The sequence below is a fragment of the Eleginops maclovinus genome, chromosome 1 (assembly GCF_036324505.1).
Source record: "Eleginops maclovinus isolate JMC-PN-2008 ecotype Puerto Natales chromosome 1, JC_Emac_rtc_rv5, whole genome shotgun sequence".
Taxonomy (NCBI): domain Eukaryota; kingdom Metazoa; phylum Chordata; class Actinopteri; order Perciformes; family Eleginopidae; genus Eleginops; species Eleginops maclovinus.
The window spans coordinates 1,371,090-1,394,393 of record NC_086349.1 but is presented as its reverse complement, the minus strand read 5'-3'; the positions used below and the strand labels follow the sequence as shown (position 1 = coordinate 1,394,393).

Sequence of the window (23,304 nt, the reverse complement as noted above, 5' to 3'; positions counted from 1 at the left end):
CAGAATTATCAATCTGCTTCAGTCCATACACACATGGGTTCGTGAGCGCTGGGATGGAAGACTTTGTAGCAGGATGGAGGGATTTTCTTAAATCTGAATGTCATTCTATGTCGATCTTAATTTATTTGGTCATTGAACAAAATCCACCAATGATCACAAAGAACTTTGTCAACATTCAAAAATAAGCTGAACAACTTAATTAGTTGTGTGTTTTAATATACATGTTTTTAAACATAATGTATTTGAACTCTTCTGATGAATTATTTAAATTGAACTGATCTGAATCAATCGATCACTTAATAATCCCTGTCAATCATATGAGGTCACTTTATTACCTGGACGTTTCACTTCTCAGATCTTCATCAGAAAAAATACATACAGTACAAGCAAAAAGTCCCATGATTTTACCAAGAATTTCAACCAGGAAACCCCCCCCCCCCCCCTCAAATACGAAAGAAAAACCTCAAACTAAGCTCCTATACAGTTGTGTTCCTTCTCCAACAGACTGTCCAGCTCCACTATCACAAGCACAGGTACAGGAGAACATTGCCCACTGCAATAACTCTGTACAACAATACCCCTCTGGCTGGCAGACAACTCACTGCTCCATAGCCTCTCTGTAAACTGGACATAGCATGCACATTTTACACTTAACATTTGACATTTATAATATATTTAATTTAATATTCCATTTCATTGTACTATTTCTACATCTGTATATTTCTTATTTTTATTTCTAATTATTTGTTATGCTTCATGTTGTATTTTGCAAAGGTGTAAGAAGAATCCGATCTGGTACTTAAGTAAAAGTAGAAGTACTCAGGTCTTGTACTTGGCTAAAAGTAGAAGCACTCCGATCTTGTGCTTGAGTAAAAGTAAAAGGACTCAGATCTTGTACTTGAGTAAAAGTAGAAGTACCAGAGTGTAGGAATACTCTGTTACAGTAAAAGTCCTGCATTCAAAATGTTCCTCCAGTGAAATTAGAAAGGTATTGGCATCAGAATGTACTTAAAGTAGCGACAGTAAAAGTAGTCATTGTTTGATGGTCCATTTCAGAATAATATATCTGATATGTTTTGATTATAAGTATTGATCATTAAAGTTATATCAAAACAAGGAGACCAATTTATAACTATTAGTTATGGAAAATGTCAGGCTAACAGCTAACACGCTAACAACGGATGAACTGTGTGCTGAACGTCTTCAAATCTCTCTAGTCCCCAGTAAAGAGAGCAGGTATCAGAGCATACAGAAAGTGTATTGGAGGGAAATGCCCTATACAACACCATAAACTGCAGTCAAACTGCTTAATAAAGGAAGTGTCATGGTTCTGGGAAGCCTTCTAAAGTTTGAGGGACTTCCATACCATGTTTTGACACTTCACACCCTCTGAGATTGAGAGAAGAGCAGCACTGGTGAGCTCAGAGAGTTATGATACATGCTACACTGACTGTGCCCTAACCCCATGGCCACATAGCATTTCAACTAACTGCAACATCAGCTAATTTGTTATAATAAAATCCTTTTATACATGCTTTGCAGTTTGTCAGCCAATCCTTTCCTCTTTATGTCCAGTAAAGCAAGAGGATAGCTTCGATTTATAAACACCATTCAGAGAAATGTAGAAAAAAAACATTTGCACCATTATTTTCAATTCAAGTTCTGGTCCTTTTCGAGCTCTCATTTTTCATTTGCTTCTCCAAATGAATTTAACATAGAACTTTTACCAACATCTGGAAAGAAAGACTGTATTTTGATAGATGATTTTAGTGTTAACCTGTTTTATGATTTCAGTTAGGTGATTAAGAGACATTTCTTTCTAATCTATTGTTACTTTGCTTAGATATTCTCTGGGGGTGTTTGATGATAGCTAGATAGACACGGTGGCTCCCCCAGCTGATCCCGGTAGATCAGCGCTCACTTCGTCCAAAAAGAATATAAACGTGTTATTTAGTTACCTGTGTTAAATCCAATATATGGCCTGCTGTAGGATTAAAACTAATGAAGCTGCAAGCAGAAATGAACAGCTTCATATGAACCACATATCACGGATGTTAACATAGGTAAAGGGTTTGGGAGGGGAACAACGGGAAGGGGGGTGAGTGATCGAATACATGCGGGGTGGGCTGGCAAGTGCACTGATATCTTACATAGTGCTTATGAACCAAGAAGGCTTCTTTCCTTGACTAGTGCTATATGGTTTTCATTTCCAGTTGACACAAATGATTAGTTTTTCTGTGATATCATGGAATGTACAGGGCCTGAACAGGAAAACTAAGAGAACTGCCTGCCTGGAGTATATAGATAGCCAACATATTGATATAGCACTGATTCAGGAGACGCACCTTACTAGGGAGTCTGTGAACAATTTTAGTAACTCTAAATATGAGGTTGTAGCTTCATCCTCAGCAGATGATAAAACAAGAGGTGTCTGAGTTGTAATCAGGCGTTCTTTAAACATAAACATTATTGACACTGGCAATGACACTGAAGGTAGAATTGCCTTTGTCAAAGTAGTAATATCTAATATGAGAATTGTTTTTGTCAGTGCTTATGCTCCAGCTAACTATGATAAAGCTTCTTTTTCAATATTATCTAACATGTTAATGACATTTTCTGATTATTATTTAATCATTGGTGCAGATATGAACGCTATAATAAATCTGATATTAGACAAATCGAGTCATTCAGCGAGCGGTTCCCAGCTGTCCTGTTCCAAGGCTTTGCAGCAATGTATGTTAGATCTCAGCCTGTTGGATATTTGGAGGTGTTTTAATCCAGTGGCCAAGAGTATACTTTTTTTTCCAATAGACATAAATCATACTCAAGAATAGATTACAATTTTGTCTCCAAGACACTTTTCCCAGTAGTACGGACAGCTGATATTATTTTGGCTTCACTGTTGGTCCACCATGCAATCAAAGTAAAATGTCTACTATCATCTACTAAACAAAAAGCATCCCGCTGGAGGTTCAACACTACTTTAATATCTAATAATGATTTCTGTTGCCAATTTAAATCGAAACTGCAGGAATTTATCTCTCAAAATGTGGAATCAGTGGAAGATTTCAGATATATTTGGGAGGCTATTAAGGGTTTTATATAAGCAAATGTTACATCATTGGCCTCCTTTCTAAATCGCTCTCATCAGCAAAGAATAGTTGAGTTGGTTGAGCGATGCTTGGCATCTCTGGAGAAAGTACAACAAATATCCTTTTGCTCTTTACGAGCGGGTGAGTTTAGCATGGTGAAAAATGAGCTAAATGTATTATTGAGAGCAAAAGCTGAGTTGTTAGTTCAGCAGTCTAGAGATCATTATTTTACTATAGGCCCTCACACCAGTTCGGCTCCGCCCTAATGAGCGACGGGCATGCATTTCTGCAATACAATCTCCAGGCAGCAATAGAGTAACTACTCCAGCTGAAATTAATGCAGCTTTTCCATGTTTCTATAAGACACTTTACAAATCTGAAATACATTTCAGTAAAGACAGATATAATACTTAGCTCAGAGAATCTAAGGAGATTGTTACATATTCTATATTCCACTCCAGATTCGCCAGATTTTCTTACTACCTGCGGAATTTTAACTCTTGACGCCGAAAAGGCATTTGACATACTAGAATGGGATTATCTCTGGGCCTTATTAGGTCACATGGGTCTCTGCAAACAATTCATTAAATATATTAAAGTTCTCTACGCAAACCCAGGCGCAATGTTGTTATCAGGCAATACTTGTTCACCACATTTTCAAATCTCTAGAGGTTCTCGCCAGGGATGCCCACTGTCTGCCCTATTATTTGTTTTATCCCTCGAGCCTCTGGCTCAAAAAGTGTGCGCCAAAGTGCGCCAATCCACCAATATTGCACCTATTACAATAAACTCCACCATTCACCATATGTATATACCTTATGCAGATAACGTACTTCTCTTCATTAGTAAACTCTCACAGTCACTTACTCATATCAATAAGTTATTTTCCGATTGCAGTAGCATCTCAGGATACAAAATAAATCGGCAAAAATCTGCTCTTCTACCTCTAAGTAGCTCTGGTGATGATTTGACCCAATTCAATATCCCAGTTGTAAATCAATTTAAATATCTTGGAATTGATATTTTCCCAACTCTAGAAACCACAGTTATCAATAATTATAGTACAGTTTTAAATAAGATCAAAGTAGATTTGGGGAAGTCGATGACGAGACCGATATATTTTGATGCCAGGATCTCAATCTTAAAATGATGTTATTACCTCAAATACATTTTATTGGCTCTATGCTCCCTTTGAATTCAAAAATTGATTATTGGGATAAATTACATAGTTTAGTCACTAGTTTCATCTGGAACAACAAAAGACCAAGGATTCAATTTACAACTCTTCAAAGAAAGAAATCAGCTGGAGGATGGGGGGGGTCCCAAATTTTAAAATATACTATTGGTCTTTTGTACTGCGTACTATAAAATCTTGGTTGGACCCCACAAATCCCACATCCTGGCGCTCCATGGAACACACATTGGTTCACTCATATAGACTACAGGATCTAATTTATGCAGAAGTCCCTCTCAAACAAGCTAAATTGTGTTTTGGTCCTATTAATGCAAATGTTCTAATAACTTGGAAACTAGTGACTGACTACACTAAATCGACAATTTAAGTGACATTACCATACTCTGATATTTCACAACCATAATTTGTTTCTTGGTGGTTGGACAGTAGCCTACCCAATATGGTCAAATAATGGAATCTATCTACTTGGACAGCTTTTTAATAATGATGGTCTCCGTACATTCCAGGAACTACAGCTACAGTATAATCTACCAGGTTTTTCCTTTTTTCTATACTTGCAGCTCCGTTCCGCCCTGAAAGCGTACGGAGTCCCATGGAATTCTGAACTTCCTAAATATGACCTTACAAAACAACTGTAAAATACTAACAATACCAAGGGAACTGTATCAACAATGTATTCCCAAATAATGCAAAGCTCCTATGAACCAATTAAAATTCAAACATCTTGGCAAAATGAATATAGCTCGACTTCTCTCGAAATAGCTTGGAAAACTATTTGGAATAACATAAAACAAGCTTCAAAGAATCCTAATCATCAACCATTCACTAAAGATTTGTACATAGGACTTATACAACACCTGTATTTAGACACCGGATCAAGTTAGTGCCATCTTCTCTTTGCCAATTATGTTCACAAGGTTGCATAGGTACTTTTACACATATGTTTTGGGAGTGCTCTGAGGTACAGTCCTTTTGGGTCACTGAATCTTTATCAGAAATTCTCCATAAGGAGATTCCATGTTGCCCCTTATTATGCCTGTTATGACAATTCCCAGGTCCCTATGTCTGTAAATGAAAAAAGAATTTGGCTTTCCGGCCTACCTGCTGCAAAGAAAATCCTGGTAGTACGGTGGAAAACACAACACTTACTGTCACTAAAACATTGGTGCCACCTGCTGTTAGATATTTTGAGTCTAGAGCTCTCTATTGCACGCTCATGGTGCTTAGGGAAAGACTATAGAGTCTTGGTCAGAAGCTCTTCTAGCCGTTAAATCTCTTGCCAGAAGAAGGGGGGTTAACCGAGGGGAGGGGGGGGTTGAAGATCACTCACCAGGCAGGGAAATAAGGGTACTGAATACACTTATATTGTGTGAATGTGTGTGCGTGCATGCTTTTGTGCATGCGTAGGTTCGTGCGTGAGTGCATATGTAAGTATGTGTGCATGCATGTTTATAAGTATATAGGATTAAGTTTTGTATATGTATGTGCAGGTGTATGTCTGTATCTGCTTGTGCATGTAATGCCAATCTAAGTTAATGTATATATTATTTGCAAATTACCAGGTGTATGTACATGCACAGTATACCATGAATTTATTTAAGTTTAATTTAAAATGATATCTGTATGTGCATACATGCTATTTTCCGTTAACATGAATTAATCAAACATAACAATGAAAAGTTGTTAACAAAAAATAAATGAACAGCTTGTCACAGATTCCGGTGGGTCCGAGGGACTGCTAGGACTTTGGCTGACGCTGCAGTGTATTGCTATGTGCACTGGAGACAAGGCTCAAGACGAAATATTATTTCTTGCATGCACTGTGTTGCACTGGAAATGCGTATTGAAAGATTGACCCCTTTCCTCTGTCCACTAGGTTATGTAGCGCTAGAGAACACATGCTTAACAAACATCAAAATGCTCTATATTATGTCATTATCCTGTAAATAAAAAGGCTGACCATCTGTTGCCAGTTGTTGACGCTGTGATTTATTGTGTTATTGTTAGAGTTCTGCAGGACTGAACCCAATTTATATTGCTTTTCATTGTTAAGGTCTTTAGATGGTACTGACCAAAGTTGAAATCACTTATTTCTTTTTGAAGTACAGTTAGTTATTGTCAATTTACAGCAACTATATGTTGCCAGTTGGTGGCGCTATGACTATGGGTCAAAAACACACTTAGTTGTCTGGGGCTGATCCCAATCTGTAACATTTTGGGCAAATGAACAATGTACATTGGAGTCAGTGGCGTTTTCTCCCGGAGGCCAAGGGAGGCGTGGCCTCCTCATTTATATTCGATAAAAAAATATCCATGAGTTGGGATTCATGACGCACATTTTAGGTTCCAAATATGCCGTGTTTAATTCCCTGATGTCATGTTTTTCTTTGAGCGAGCAAAACAGCGCCCCTATAGGTGAAATACTGCCATCTAAGGAGGCCCGTTTAACTTGGCCTCCACTACTACTAAGGGTTTTAGCCAATCAGATTGAAGCTCGGCTTGTCACCGAACGCTCATCAAGGTCAATCAAACTGTAAAAATTTAAAAAATGAGGAGGCTAGCTTGTACGTGCCTCCTACACTAATACGTAAGTACGTAACCACACACAACCATGCTGTTGCTGACCGTGAAGGAAGGTTAGAAAGTAAGAATGGATGGCGACGGAGACCCAGAGTTTTTTCTGAGAAACGATTTCACTAAACTACCGTTTGAAATTCAGTTAAAAATAAAACAGAAGGGTAGGTCCACTCCGAATCTCGACCTTACTCAGGGAAGAGCTAAAGGAAATACCCGGACGTTTTGTGAAGGGAACTATACGAGAACGGACTGGCTAACAGGGAGTGTAATGCTAAATTGTCTTTTCTGCTGGCCATGCCTCTTGTTTGACCGCTCCAGCATGGGGATCTGTATGACCGGGTCACAGATCATTTCGCCACCATTAAGGATAGGAGAATGGCATTTCTCTACAAATAGTGAGTAAGCTTACTTTATTTCTTTACGCAGTGTGACAGCCGAGGCTTTCACTTTAGCATCCTGCGGACAGCGGTGTGAACCCGTCAGAGACTTTTAGAATGTGAGGCCACCTGTAGGCTACAGTTCAGTGTATTATTGAGATTACAAATATGGGTGTAAGGTTTTGTGTTGTGTTGTGTTGTGTTTGTTTAAGCTTGTTGCGATATGGTGTCAATAAATAGCAGCAGCTGCAATCATTTGTCCTGATTTATTTATGCTACTTTTAGTCACATTGTTGACATGGGTATGACGTCATTCAGTAGCTTACGATCTCTCTGGCCTCCTCTGTAAAATTGGCCACGCACCGCTACTGATTGGAGTTACACCCACTTCCTGTCAAACGGAGCAAAGGGTAAACCATGTCTGAATTTATTTTTACTTGTGTTTCGGACCACCCTAGGGTCCTGAAAAAGTTTAATTCATTTAAAGAATTTAACGATTCCTATATTTCTCCTCCTGACTGGGGCTCGGTGATATGACGCTATGCAATATTTGAAACGTGTCCACCGGTAGAGCATCTACATTACCGATCGTTCCATGGTTGCTGTTCCTGTAGGCTCTTCTGATTCCCGTATCGAGCCGCTTTCTTGCACAGGGAGAAGAAGAGTGACATTGTTAAATCAGAAAGATTGATTGATGCATTTTGAAATGAATGATGAGCAAGTACATTTTGTATTGTGCTGAAAGAAGTCAGTCTGGTATGTAACCTTAAAACACGTGAAACACATTTATTATTATTATTATTATTATTATTATTATTATTATTATTATTATTATTATTATAGCTTTCATTTGAAATCATTTTAGTTTTATAATATTAGAATGTCTTTATCTTAAGTGTCTTATATGGGTTAGTGTTATCATTTCCATTGGCCTTTCTGTAAAACATGCTTTATCCATCCACACAGGCTTATACAACAAAATGTATATCCATGCATTACAGAAACTGGAGTGGATCCAACCCAGTCATCGATCAATAAAACAATATCATCCTGCACCAACTGAAAGAAAAGTCATCATCTGTCCACTTGGAAGGTTGTAGTTAGGGTGGCAGAGGTTGAAGAAGTATTCAGATGCTTTACGTAAAAGTACCAGCACATTATTTTCAAAGTAGCCTACTTAATTACAAGTAAAAGTCCTGCATTTAAAATCTTACTTTAAAAAAAGTATTATCAGCAGAATGTACTTTAAAATTAAGTAAATGTATTCATTGTTTGTGCAGAAAATGTGTATATTAGTGTGTTTATTATTACATTTATATATGTGACATTTCCAGATAATATTGTCATCAAGAAGCATTTTACTGTAGTGTACAAACAAAGTTCTGATGGACTTTTTGTAAAGTATTTAAATAATTTGACTATTTTGTGACCTTAAGAGTTAGTTCACTAGTTGTATTTTTAGAGTAGTAGCTGAAGCTGATTATTCAATGTAGTGGAGTACAAGTAGAAAGTAGCACTAGTAGATGAAATACTCAAGTATAGTACCTCAAAATTATACTTAAGTACATTAGTTGAGTAAATGAACTTAAGGACTTCCCACCTCTGAGGGTGGGTTCGGGTTATATTAGGGTAAATCCTAGGCGGTATGGGGGAGACTCCTTTATGGGGAACGCACCGCGTCCTCCTGTGTACTGCCTCTTTAAAAGCCGGGCCGACAGCGTGACAGGACTCAGAATGCTACGTAGCTAATGAGCCCAACACAACATCCTGAAGTGAAGGCATCTGTCTGAACTTGGAGCTCGAGCCCTGGGAATAAAAACAGCTAGAAAAGTAAGAATCTTTGTGCATTTTGCTTTGCCTCTTGTCACATATATCCGTCCACAGTGTAGGGGGAGGCAACCGAACATAAGGTTGTTTATAAGTCAGCGTTCTCCTTTAACGTTAGTGTACGGTCAGTCAGCTAGATAACGTTCCCTCATTATCACACTCAGTCTGAAACATGGCCACAGACGAGCTGTCGTCCAAGCTCAGCCGCCGGCTCCAAATAGAAGAAGGAGCCGAGGAGCCTGTTGCTGTGGACCTCCTCGGGAACCAGGATGGCTCGGAAGACAAACCGAGTACAGCCAACGCAGACTCGGAGCTGGGCGCGAAGCTGCAGCGGAGAGAGGAGCTGAACGACGGGCAGGGGGAGCACCGGCAGCCCAGCATGAAAGTGTTCAACCCCTACACCGAGTTCAAAGAGTTCTCCCGGGGCCAGATCAAGGACATGGAGAAGATGTTCAAAACGTGAGTGTGTAAAAGCCTGCTGCAGCACTTCCAGAAACATGTATAGATCTGAAACATGCCTCCTGGCGCTGGCTGCCCTTTGAGCCTGATAGAAGAGCGATGTACAGATTGCTCTTATAAGGAAGTGGAGCGGGCACGTTGCTCAGGCAGGACACTTCCTGATACCCCATCATTTCAGTGTTTTACTACCGTACAGAACAGGTGGAGCCTGCCAAATAACACACATCTTGAATGTTAATTGTAAGAGGGGCTAAGTGTTAGAGGGATAGTGTTGTTAATGTTTAAAGAAAGGCTTAAAGGCAGCAGCAGGAAGTCAGAACTGCTGATCACAGGGGCGTTGTACTTGATGGGAGGAGAGCTTGATCAGTGAACTCAAACATAGTTTAATCATTAAAGAAAATAATCAGTACTGAGGGCTGCAGCTCAATGTGTGTGTGTCCGAATAGAAAGCAGGCTAGCCTAGTCATAGATGGACAGCCTCAGTGGTTGCAGGGTGGGGACAGTCAGTGATAAGGAAATCAGATAACACGGGAATGGGGGTGGTGTGGGGGGGCACTCATCATTCAGATGTAATCTCCCGATGTTTAGTCTTTTTAATAGTTACATTCATATACATCTTAGAATATTACAAAATAAACAGGCATAAAAGGCAGCTACACATTTTGTCACTGAATACACTTATCCTGCAGGATTTTAGTCAAAACCATAACAGGATAATTTTCGATTAATAATGAGGATATGATTGTTTATCACGTTTTTTGTATTGTTGTTAAGTGGACAAAAAATATTTCTGTTGCACTTCCATATTTAAGTATAAAGAGCAACTTTCACTTCCATGTGGTTCTACCATCTAATGTAGGCCTATGTGTTAGGGCTGCACCATATCAGAAAACATACCATATATAAATATCACAGGAGTAATGACATATAAAGTCAACCTTAAATGCGATGCATTGCTAAATAAATTAACAGGAAAGTGTGGGGCTGCTTGTCTGCTTACACAGTGCTTCAGCTGCAGAGAAATCTCTTGTCTCAACAGCAGCTGTCCCTCACGTCCTCTGAGGGTCTGTCAATCTCCTATGCTGGGTTTCTGAGAAGTGCATGGTTCTCAGGTTCTCCATCTCTCTTAAAGGTCTCCCATTATGCTCTTTTATGACATATATTATAGGTCTCAAATATATTTAAAAAACATGCCTCATCCAGCATTATTTCTGAAACACTTCTCAGTGTTTACCACTAGAACAGTGACATTATATGTATTATATATACAACAACTCTAACTCCCTCCTGCGGACATCCTGCTGAACACACAGACACACAGACACACACACACACACAGACACACACAGAGGTGTTGACTCAGCTCGCGACTGCATATTGCGGACGATAGGTTGAGACGTTTCACGTGGGTGGGACGTTGCCAGGAGTTCAATGTAAAGCCAGCCCACATTTCCGATATGATGCCATATCGGCAGCAAATCTGGATCAGCTCGTTTGTACCCCCGTTTGTAGAGATGTGAGTAAGGAAGAAAAGAGAGAGGGTTGTATTTTCTGACACTTTGTGAGTCTCCTTACACACCGGGGACACATATGTATGTATGAAAGACATCAAAAAAAGTGCATTTTGCACAATAGGAGACCTTTAAGCTAGAAAGACCCTAAGTTTTCCCAATAGAGAAAGTGAGAGAATGTATTAATGTGTTATACCAACAATAGTGTTCCAAACTCTTTTCACTGAGGGCCAAATACAGAAGAACATGCAAAGGGCTGGACCCCTCACTAGAGGTGAGGTATATGGCCTCATAAGTTAAGTTATAAGTAAGTGAAATCAATCAAATGTAGGTAAATGACGCTGGATACTTAAATATGCTTTAAGAAACAGCCTACGTCACAGCTCTCTGTAGGGATTCATTAATTGAGTTACAAAAAGTGTTTCTTATAATAAAGGGAAATAGGAAGGGTATATTTCAATCTTTGCAAATAAGTTACTGTGCTTTATATATCAACGAAGATATGTTAGAAAATGTTTTCGACTTTAAATGACTGAATGTATTTGAACAGTGGGCTTCTTACCTCATGAAAACTGTGTAATGTATGTTTATATTATTATAGGAAGAACATTATAAGTCAAGCATGAGTTTCAGGTGTGGGTCATATTCCATTGTACTTTTAGAATTAGCTGAGGGCGAATTAAAATGGACCACAGGCCACAGTTTGGACCCCCCGGGTTCACAGCTTTGGCCCTGGTTCTGTTGGGGTTCAAATGAAGTTTTATTTGAGCTTATTTACTTCAGACAATCTTGATAAGTACCTATGTAACCAGGTCTTTATCTGTGTCTTTGATGTTTGCTGTAATGAATGATCACACTGCAGCATCTCTTCTCTCGGGGCTGAGCCACTACACACACACACACACACACACACACACACACACACACACACACACACACACACACACACACACACACACACACACACCTTCAGCAAACCGCACAATAGTGATGGAGTCAGTGCATCAATACAGGTTAAATGAAGATAACCACAGTCATTATTGTAACTGCAATGACACCTGTGCGAGTGGAAAAGCGTATTTTTTTTATCAGTATACCTTTTAAACAAGCTTATCCATTTCTGCTGTGTCTTTCCTGCAGCTCTGTTTTGCACAGCACGCTAGCTCTGCTAATAGTGAATTGTACAAAGCTGTACCCTTGGGTTAATTTTTCACATATCCCCCCTACAGCAGCAGCAGCAGCAGTGGGAGGGTGACAGGATGAATGACTGATAGTGATTGAAGTCTTGTTGTTCTGATGTCACAAATATGTATAATTTAAAGTTCTCCTATTATGCTATATTTCAGCAAAATATTGTTGGGCCATATCTCTACAAAACCTGTCTGTGAAGTGTTTTGCTCAAAATACCAAACAGATCCCCCATTGTAGCATGCCTCATCCCCCTCTATTTCAGCCCTGTTCCTGAAGTGCTGATTCTGTTACTGTAGCTTTAAATGAACCAGCTGCTGCTGGCCACGCCCCTTTGGAGCTGCTGCTGGCAACGCCCCTTTGGAACTGCTGCTGGCCACGCCCCTTTGGAGCTGCTGCTGGCCACGCCCCTTTAGAGCGTCATGATCTCTCCTCTGAGGAGAGCTTTCTACCGGGGGAAACTCAGCTAAACGCTGCCGTGATTAAACGCCATATTATGTTCCAAACCACATCCAGCATTATTTCTGAATTATTCATTATTATACCTTTATGTTTGTTTCTTAATGGTTACCATCTCTAGCAAGGCACAGCAAATCCCAGTGCCGGGGAGAGGTCCTATAACACCATAATTATGTTGTATTTACTGGTAGGATGACAATAAGGACACTTTTTCCTGTTTTATACTATTCTACAAGATCCTCCCACACTGAGCGGCCAAGCAGAAGACACTGCTGAAAGAAAAGGATTTATAGAGAGACACAAAAAGATGGTGTCATTGCCAAACAGACGGCAGCTCCATGATATTGTTATCTCAATGATATGGTTTTCATAATAATTGGAAGCGACAGTATTAATTGGAAATAACATTTGGATTAAGGCCCACAACTCAAGCAGCTAAATTGAATTAAGTTTCAGCTAGTGTTCAACATGAAGCTGTCAGTGAGTGTGGGTGGGTGCTTGATGTACTCTGCTAACACTAAATGAAGTTACAAACCTGCGAGTTCCTGACAGAGTGGATCACACTTGCCTGAAAGAATGAATAAGAAAAGGAAGTCATTTTTCTCGATCATCTTTGTTGTGCAACAAAGAGCTTTCTGTTCATTCTGCCATTTCCTTTGGCATCAGCATTTCCTTCTAGCTGAAGAGCTTCCCTCACAGCACCGGTTTTGCTTTTGCGTCTGTGTGACTTTTGACTGTTTCTGTGCAATGCAGATTCTTCAGATTCCTGTCATGAACAGGCCTGTCCGGGGGTTTAAATGCACCGCTTCCTTTCTAAGGATGGTAATAAGTAGCCGCTCAAACATTGACCCACGATAAGAATGTTATATCAGTCAAACAGTAAGAAACTCAGAGGAGCTGCTTATCACTAAAAGAGAATAGCTGGTCCATATTAAAGATGAGCCCCCCCCCTTCCCCAGAGTTCCTAACTTTGGGACAGCCTGCATTACAACCAGCAGGGGGCAGCAAGACCATGCAACTGGGTTTGACTTTGCATTTATTCCAAGACAAATACATACACTGAGTTTCCACTCACTGTACACACACACAGATTGTGGATTGGCAGATTGTGCTGGAAATGTCTTTCTTTTTTTTTTTTTCAAATTTTTTATCCAAAAAATGTCAGGCAAATAGTGTTATAATATGGCTGTCACGTATGGTCCACTGTATGATTCAGATTCGGCACAATGCATCTTTGTTGGGTGGTTTTCTTAGAGCGTTAGAACTGAGGAGTCCTAACATTTATAACTTGGGAAATATGTCATATTTAATATCATTGCTAATGTTAGCTTACTTGACTATAAAACTTTTGCAAAACAGTTGCCTATTAAATTGGTTGCCTATTATCACAAAAAAATATTGCACAACGTTACATTGACATCCCTTTCCCGCCCCCTGGGGTGAAATGACTCAACCCACTGTACTGGACTCTAGTGTAGTAGGAACAGATAATGGTATCCAATTTCCAATTTATAATAGGCTGCATATCTTAAACAGGCCCCTCACACATGTAGAAATCGAACGTATATATAGTATGCAATGCTTGGTGGCACAGCTTGTACACATAGGCGTAAGGTGTGAGTTTTAGTTCAGCTTTGTAGAAGAGCTGTATCAGACCCATCTTCTGCCTACTCCTGTGTAGGTTTGATGCTGGGAAAGACAACTACATCGACCTGATGGAGCTGAAGCTGATGATGGAGAAGCTGGGAGCTCCACAGACTCACCTGGGCCTGAAAAACATGATCAAGGAAGTGGACGAGGACCTGGACAACAAGCTCAGCTTCAGAGAGGTGAAGCAAGAAGTCCAGATGAGAATCAGTCAGAGGATTTGATGTTCCTCCTGTCTAAACATTTCTCTGTTCCTCCTCCTCAGTTCCTCCTCATCTTCCGGAAGGCAGCAGCAGGAGAGCTGGCGGAGGACAGCGGGCTCTGTGTCCTCGCTCGCCTCTCTGAGATCGACGTCTCCACAGAGGGGGTGAAAGGAGCCAAGACCTTCTTTGAAGCCAAGGTAAGAGGACTGCTTATACCAGTGATTTTCAAATCAGGTGTGCCCTGTTTTTTGTCCAATTTCCCTTGTGTATATATATATATATATATTTTAGTATCTTGGGTGTAATATTAAGCTGTCTTTTGCTCTTTCTGCTGTACAAATGAAAATGTCCACTCTGTGGGACGATTAAAGGTATTCTGATTCTGATTAATTGGTACAAAAAATATGATTTAGTTACTGCAAGTAATTTGCCATTGTTGAGCGTCTGTGTCTGCAATGAAGTGGCTGATCTGATCCCCCGGACTCCTCCTGTGTGCTGGTCTCTGTCCTCTGCTCTCTCACTGATCTGCTGCTGCTGTTAACACTTCTCATTTAAACTCTTTTCTCAAGGTGAAGCCATTGCCTATTAAATAAAATGCGTTTCTCCGAACCTGCACACTACTCCTCTTTCATGCAGTGTGCTGTACCTGCTGTCCATCAGGTGTTTTCCCCCCTTAATATGACCCAATATCCCCCCTCCACCCACTGACTTCTGTGTTTGCTGTTGCACAGGTCCAGGCCATCAGTGAGTCGAACCGGTTTGAGGCGGAGATCCGTCAGGAGCAGGAGGAGAAGAAGAAGCAGCTGGAGGAGCAGAAAGTGAGACGTGCTGCCTTCAAGGACCTGCAGTCAGCCTTCAAGTGATCCAGGACCAGTCGCTCTGTGTGCCTCATGCTGTCAGTCTGTCGTGTGTTTGAATGCTCCATGTGTGTCAGACAGTGCTGCTCCAGAGTCCTGCTGACTCACAGACATTGGTCACTAGTCTACCATACCAGGACCTGGGTACGTTCTGAAAATCTGAAGAAAAATAACAACTGATTGATATAATTGTATATTTATTTAGCTCCATCTCTCAGTCACTTTCTCAAACATGGAGAATAAATGTTTAGTGCGAACATAGCAGGACTGCCATGAGAGGAGTCTGTGCTCTGCTTAATGATTGGATGATTTTTAAAATACCCGTCTTCCTCCACTGTGCACCTTTTAGTCAAGTCACACAGGGCTCCAGTAAAAATGGTCGGAATGATTGTAAACTGGATAGCTTTTTAATATAATCCTGCCTCATAGTAAACAATAAACCTTCTCTCATGGATTTAATAATCCAATTGGCCTTCCCAACATAAAACACACACACACTCACCACCAACAAAGCGACAATGTGATGACCCAGTGTCTAGTTCTGAGTGTGTGTAGATTAGTGATGAATGCCTCTGTTCCGCTGCCCTGGCTACATGTGTGTGTATGTATTTGTATATGAGCTTGTTGGACTACTTTTCTATTTTACTCATTCCACAGTGACACCTGCAATGCAGCTGTCACACACCCTTCAGATAGTGTTCGATGTTAAATCAATAACTGAGCTGCACATTTTGACTGTCTGCTCTGTATTTTTCTATTATGGGGTTTGGTGGGTATTTAGTATTTTGTATGTTGTTTAGGCTGGTTGTGGTGTGCCGTTCTTCAGCAACTTGTTTTGCATGGGCTCTCTGTAACTTTGAGTTTAAAAATAAGTGTTTTTCCTGTCTACATTCAGTCAGTATTCCTCTACTGTTAACATTTCAATCACCTGCTGAGACCTGGAGCTTTCTTATTGAGAGTTTATGCAAACCTCATGAGCCATCAGATCAATGAGAATCAGATCCATGAGAATCAGATCCATGAGAATCAGATCAGTCAAAACGAAAAGTTATTTCTTTTTTTTAAGATCATCATATCTCTGTTTTTTTTTAATTGAAACCAGCCTTGAGAAATCGCTAATTATAATGAACGCAGCAGTTCAATAACTGTCCATTCCATGTCCTGCCATGCTGCCCTCCTTAATGGGAGCTTAACAAAACTTGAAATGCATTTATTCTAAATGTTAGTTCCTGTCATTTTCCTGCTAACGCTCGTCCTTTGCAAAGACTTTGTCAGTGACAGCGATCGTGTTTTTAATTTGATCTTGCTCATCTGTAACATACATTTTTATCCCTGTTGGCAATCCGACCGAGTGCGGACGCTTTCCAAAGTTTTTAATTAGTTGACTGTCTATTACAGCACCTCCATCAGTCCAATTAGACTCAGAATTAATGGGAAGCATAATAACTACATCCCAAGTTCAACAAAAGGATGTAAACAAGTTTTTCATTGTTCTGTCACCCTGAGTAGTCATCATGTCGAGGACTATGCCATCACTGTTTATTAAGTGCTAGGGAACAAAGATTTCATTTGAAAACTCAATAAACAGACCGGGACAGACACACAGTGTGACCACTAGGTGGCTCTTCTGACCATGTGAAGAAGGAAGAACAACATCATGTTTCAGTGTTTTACCCATATTTCCTAAATATTCCAAATAATCTTTTATGGCTGTGACTTCTCATGTAGTTATGCCCAGGATTATGCCAACACTGTAATATAAAGTGGTGGGGATTCTTCTCCAGCATCATTCCTCCATGTCCTGATGGTTACCAGAGAAGTGCCAAAGGATTGACGAAAGTCATAGGCCCTGTCCGGTGCAGTTTCACTCTATGAAGCAGAAATGTGAATGAAATGAATATTAACTGTAATACGGTTATGTTTTGGCCATGGTCCGGTCGATGTGTTGTTGGTACAGCATTCCCTCACACTACTCTTATGATCATTCTGGAGTCCATCAGGGGCCTGGATGAGTTTTTCTGCTGTAATTCTGCTGCGGACAAAAACTGTAACATCAGGGTACGGTTAGATGTGTATTAAGTTTTTCCTTACTTTTTTGTACAATGTACATTAGTACGTCTTGTATGCTGATCAGATAATAAAAAACTGTATTGCACCTTCATTTTGATTGTCTGATAACATGCATCTGTCTCAATAAAATGTCTAGCGTGTGTCATCCCTCTGTTTCAGCTGACAGCGGAACAGAAAGAGAACATCATGGGGGAAATCAAATTCTGCTTAGGGCCCCCTAAAGGCTTGGCCCGGCACTGAAAACACTGCTATATCTCCAGAGCTCTTACCCGTATATGTGTCGGATTAGCAGTGTGAACTTCACTTTTCTTTGCCAAAATCCCGAAATGTGCATGTTTTAATTATTTATTCAAGTTTGGTGACGTATAGTTAGTTGTTATTGAATTCATTTGTGGTTTTATACTTATCATTGCATGACTTTACCTATGTATCTTGTTTATTTATTTACCAAGCTTTCTAGTATGGTAATGTTTTAACATTTGTCCTGCTTCCTTCACATTAACATAAACGTCATAGTTGCTATGACTAATGAAGAGTTCAGACAGTATATCGTGAGAAGTGGGGACTGAAGGAATACGGAGTGGGGACAAGGCCACTACCGAGGTTCCCTTGGGCAAGGCACTGAACCCCCAACTACTCCCTGGTGCCGGCAAGACTGGCTGCATCTCCACTCTGGATCCTCTCAATGCATGTGCGTGTGTCCATATAACTGTATGTTGTATATAACTTTACAACTGTGCATGTATAAAAAAAACAGAGTGGAAAACTGGATCAATAAAGGTCCATCTTAATCTTAATTTAGTGTTGTCTTCCCTCTTGTTCTCTGTCAGTTCGTCTTTGTTTCCCAGTGTGGTCCTGTCAATCGTAGTTCCTGCTTTCCTGTCTCTTTCTGGATTTCACCCCCCTGATTTTTCTACCTGTGTCATCCGGGTTTGTTTTGCTGTTTTCTTATACTTAGATGTTGATCACCCTGCCTGCCTGTCCCTCTGTGTTTTTGAAGTTTTACAGCTTTTGTTTATTAAAGCTCACCTGTTGTTATTTAAACCTGTCTTCCTCTTTCTACTGCATATGGGTTCAACCTGTTGCTAAATCCGTAACAGTGTAGGTGTTTCAAAGACATGTTCTCTTCTTTCCTACCTACCTAGGTTTAGGGTCAGGAAGAAGAATGTGCCCTTGCTTTTGTTCCAGTTCACGTTCAGTTCCTCAACCGGAAGCAAGTCCATTCAACATACAGGTACCTACACCAATTTTGATCCAGGGAGCTCCAACACATTTTACACTGAAAACTTCATGGTTCAGATGAATTTTTTTTTCTGGGCAAACAGTGCCTTTAATAGAGAGATAGATATGAAAGGGGGAGACAGAGGGGATGACACGCAGCGCATGGTCCCAAGCCGGATTCGAACCCCGGTCCTCTGCTTGGAGACCAAACCCCAGTACATGGTCCATCAGCTCTACCAACTGAGCTAAACGACGGCCCAGGACCAGAATAATTTTTAAGGGACTTTGTTACTTCCCCCGATAGACTGCACGCCTGCTTTAAACCTTGAGCACCCGCAGCCAAACTTCCAGGCCCAGCCTCGGATTCCATGCTCCAGGCCCCGGCCTCTATGATTCTCTAGGCTTCCGGCCCCGGTCCCAGCATCCATGCTTTCAACTCCAGCCCCCAGTGTCCTGTCGGCGGTCTGGGCCCACTCCATCCCCCCTGCGATCCTGGAGGAGGAGGGAAACGCTCCTCATAAAATGCTGTCTACCTCTCTCTTTACCACAGAGAGACCGCGTTCCACAGTTTTTATGAGAGTCACCAAAAACACAAGAGCCAGCTTTTCAACTTTATTTTAGGGCAGGCCGAGATGGCGGACTGATGATTGATTTTAGTTTTGGTTACGACCCCTCCTTTTTGCCCTGTGTGTCTGCTGACATCAGCTGGCAGCAGTCAGGGAGGCTCGTAAGCCAAATGTGGACACACCTGTGGGAGGCTACAGATACAGGCCAGACTCAAGGTTTGTCTCTCTTGGTTCCAGGATCCATCCAGGCTCTGGTCAGGTTTGTCGCTTGCCTGCTGCACTCACACATATCTGACTCTCGCCACTGATAAAGCCACTCGTAATATCCTGTTGCTGTTTGTTGATGATTTTTTAATAAATGCATACTGTATCTAACAACCTAGCTGTCCCCCCTCCCCAAGCAGGTTTGGGAAGTTGAGAAAGTGCTCTGCTCTGCATCAGAGGAAAGATTATGAGCTGGAGATGTTCTCATGTAATGAATAATGAATTTTATTTATATATTGATTTAATGTGTTTTTGATGTAACATAGTGTTTCTTTTGAACACTGTGCAAAGATAGAGTGGTGTGGTGTATTAAATCGGTTCATAATACAGCTAGTTACTCTCTGAGGTCATGGAGAGTGCAGCGAAGACGTCGTTCAGGGGCCATATGGTGGGCCGTCGGATGTTGTATAATAACCTCTGAAATACGTTAGGGGGCCAAGATGAATGGACAGTCGGACACATGTCACTTAGTGAGGCATACAGTGTTACTGATTACCTCCTGTGAGCACACACACTTTGGACACGCACAAACATTTTCTTCTATAAATTGTATGCACAAAGACAGTTCGGGTGGACTTTCACAATTGGCTCTGGGAACCTCGTATTGCCCGTGTTGGTGTATGATACTATGCTGTTGTAATAAACCTTATTATATACAAGCTAGTGTCTCCGGAGACTTCTTCATCATCTTCACAAACATAGCTACAAGATATACTTCAGTGGCAAATAAAACATCTCTCTCTCCTTCCCTCTCTTTAAGAGTTTAGTACAGTCTTGCTGTTTGGGGGGTATAGAAATGTATATCACTAATGTTTCTGTCTGTGAACATTTTTGTGTAAATCCTTAACGAAAATGCTATGGCTAGATTTTCAGATTAAATGAACACTTATCCACCATCCCACGCCGATGTTGCTCATCTAACAATACAAAAGAGGCTTGTAGAACACAAATTACCATGGAAAACTGCTGCTGTTTCTCAGTCAAAATTAGCAGAGAGACAGTGGAGAAGAAATAAATTACATATTAATTTTGATATTTTGAAGTCTCAAAAGAAAATGTGAGAGCCCATTTCTCAAGGATCATCTCTGAAAACAAACACAACCCAAGAGTCCTCTTCTCCACAATCGACATCTCCAGGACTTCATTTAAATGATCAGGCCTTTATGTGTTTTTTTAGGTGAGGAATTTGCAAACATTTTTAAAAAGAAAGATAGAAACCATTAGTTCCAGTATTAAAAACATAGATCCTACACCTCTTTGGGATCTTCCAGGCAGTAAGCCTCCACCTACCATGGCAGGTTCTAACCCGACGACTCATGATGAAATTGCTATTATCAAAAAATGAATTCATTAACATGCTCCCTAAACTCTGTTCCTACTAAATTATTTCAAACCCAGATTTCAGTGTATTTCTCAAAAAACATCAAGAATAGTCAACATTTCCCTTCTGCTATGTCAAAAAGCCAGATTTGGACATTGGTGATTTTACTAATTACAGGCCTATTTCTAATCTTCCTTTTTTAAGCAAACAAACAGATTGTTTACAACCAATATTCCATCATCTTAACAACAATTACGTTTTTGATTAATTCCAGTCTGGCTATCGAACAAACCCCAACACTGAAACAACTTTATTAAAGGTAGTGAATGACCTAAGAATGATAACCGATTCAAACAATGTAGCTGTCCCCTTTCTTTTCTTTTATTCATTTATTTAGTTGGTAGGGACAGTGCTCATTGATTAACAGACAAATTGCTGTAAATAAGCCAGAGTTAGCTGCTATGCTAATTTCCATCTGTTGTCCCTAGCCAGATCTTAAAAGGCACCATAAGATATAAAAAGACATAAACTGATAACAAATAAAACCATAATTAAAAAGACATAAACACACCCTCAAACAGACACAGACAATGCACGCCTCTCACTACACCCTCCACATAAAAATGACAGCACACAGTAGGTTACAGTATGAATAAAGAAAGGAGGGAAAGAGAAGAATAATATTACACGGCTTTAAGCATTTGGTATGTGGTTACAGATATGATGTTCCTTAATCCAAAATTTGAGTTTGCTTTTGAAAGTTGTAAGGCTGTTACACTCCCTTAATTCATTGGGCAGACCATTCCAATAATTGGTGGCTCTAATTGAGAAGGCTGTGTGTCCAAACTTGCTTTGTCTGTACTGCACTACGCAGTCCCCTCTGGCGGTTGATCTGGTTACTCTATTGACATTATCGTTCTGTTTTATGAATTGGTGCAGTGGGGGTGGAGCAAGCCCATGAAGTACCTTAAAGATGAGACAGGCATCAGAGAAATGTATAAAGTTTTAAAAGTTAAACAAGTTATGCTTTTTCACTATAAGACAATGGTGATAACTGTTTTCCTTACGGACCAGTGTTTTTAGTGCTTGCTTATAGAGAGATTCAATTGGTTGCGAAGTTGTTTTATTGGCTTGCGACCAGCTAGTTAAGCAGTGAGAAAAATGAGAGAAGAGCATTGCATGCAAGAAGAGCTTTGCAGTCTTCATTGGCAGGTATTGTCTTATGTGCCTAAAATTTGCCAGGTTAAATTTGCCAGTATTGGCCACCTTTTTTGCATGCTTTTGAAATGAGAGTTGTGAGTCTAGGATGATTCCTACATATTTAAAGTCAGGCACCACTCTGATCTTCTCTTGTTTAACTAGGACAGCACGGTTATGAGACACAGTAGATTGTTTTGAAAAAGACATACAAACAGTTTTGCTTATGTTCAGGTGTAAGCATGAATTGGTTAGCCAGTTGGATACATGGCCCATGGCTTCAGTCAGTTGGTGTGCGGCTTGTTGTTTATTTTTAGCATGCACATAGAGGACAGTGTCATCTGCATACATTTGTATGTGCACTGATGGACAGACTGTGGGCAGGTAATTGATGTATAGACTGAGCAAAAGAGGGCCCAGTATAGATCCTGGAGGGACACCTATTTTACAGCATAGGTATGTAGACCGAGTGTTATTTATGCATGCACTTTGCTTTCTGTCAGTTAAATATGATTTCATCCATTTGATGGCATCCCCAGAGAAATTAAAGTAAGAAAGTTTTGACAAAAGAACTTCATGATTGACAGTGTCAAAGGCCTTCTTTAAGTCTAAAAATAATGCACCCACAATGCCGCCTTTATCTAGTTTCATTTTTATATTCTCAATGAGAAAGCAGTTGGCTGTTTCTGTGGAGTGGTTACTTCGAAAGCCAAACTGCATTGGGTGCAGTGATCTTTGGCCTTTGTTAAGATGAGTGGTCAGCTGCTTCGCCACCCATTTCTCGGCTACCTTGGAGATCACAGGTAGGATACTAATGGGTCTGTAGTTCTCCACCAGTGTTTGATCTCCAGCCTTGAAGATGGGGGTTACCACAGCTGTCTTCCAGGAACTGGGAAAATGCCTTGTTTTATTGATAAGTTAATTAAGTAGGTGATAGGCTGAATTAACGGCTGTATGAGTTTTAAAAAATGTTGAATCAAGGCCACAGGCATCTTTAGCTTTTGAATTTCTTAAGGAGTTTATGGTGTTCTCCACCTCTAGTGCACTGATTTCCGCAATTCTGAAAATTGGTTTATCATTATCAATAGGATTGCTCACTATATTACTAATGGTAAAATTATGTGCCAATTCCTCAACTGATTGGATAAAAAAAAAATTAAAAGTGCTAGCTATACTGTCATCTTCTCTGGTTATGATTCCATTCAATTTGAGTGCAAGTACCTTTACGCAATGTTGAGTGTCTTTTCCAATTAATTTATTGAGATTCTTCCAG

The 23,304-nt window shown here is 40.3% G+C and overlaps 1 protein-coding gene across 2 annotated transcripts; it reads left to right on the top strand.

Moving 5' to 3' along the window:
- The first annotated feature begins 8,974 nt into the window (after positions 1–8,974).
- efhd2 (EF-hand domain family, member D2) lies at positions 8,975–17,553 on the top strand. 2 transcript variants are annotated; one of them, XM_063884815.1, is made up of 5 exons: positions 8,975–9,071; positions 9,233–9,527; positions 14,367–14,514; positions 14,598–14,732; positions 15,267–17,553. In XM_063884815.1, the coding sequence occupies exons 2-5, from the start codon at positions 9,241–9,243 to the stop codon at positions 15,396–15,398; spliced, it is 702 nt and encodes a 233-aa protein (XP_063740885.1). In that variant the 5' UTR covers positions 8,975–9,071; positions 9,233–9,240; the 3' UTR covers positions 15,399–17,553. The 2 variants fall into 2 exon arrangements, with proteins under 2 accessions (XP_063740885.1, XP_063740876.1); XM_063884806.1 differs by having other exon boundaries at positions 8,986–9,527.
- Positions 17,554–23,304: the final 5,751 nt, after the last annotated feature.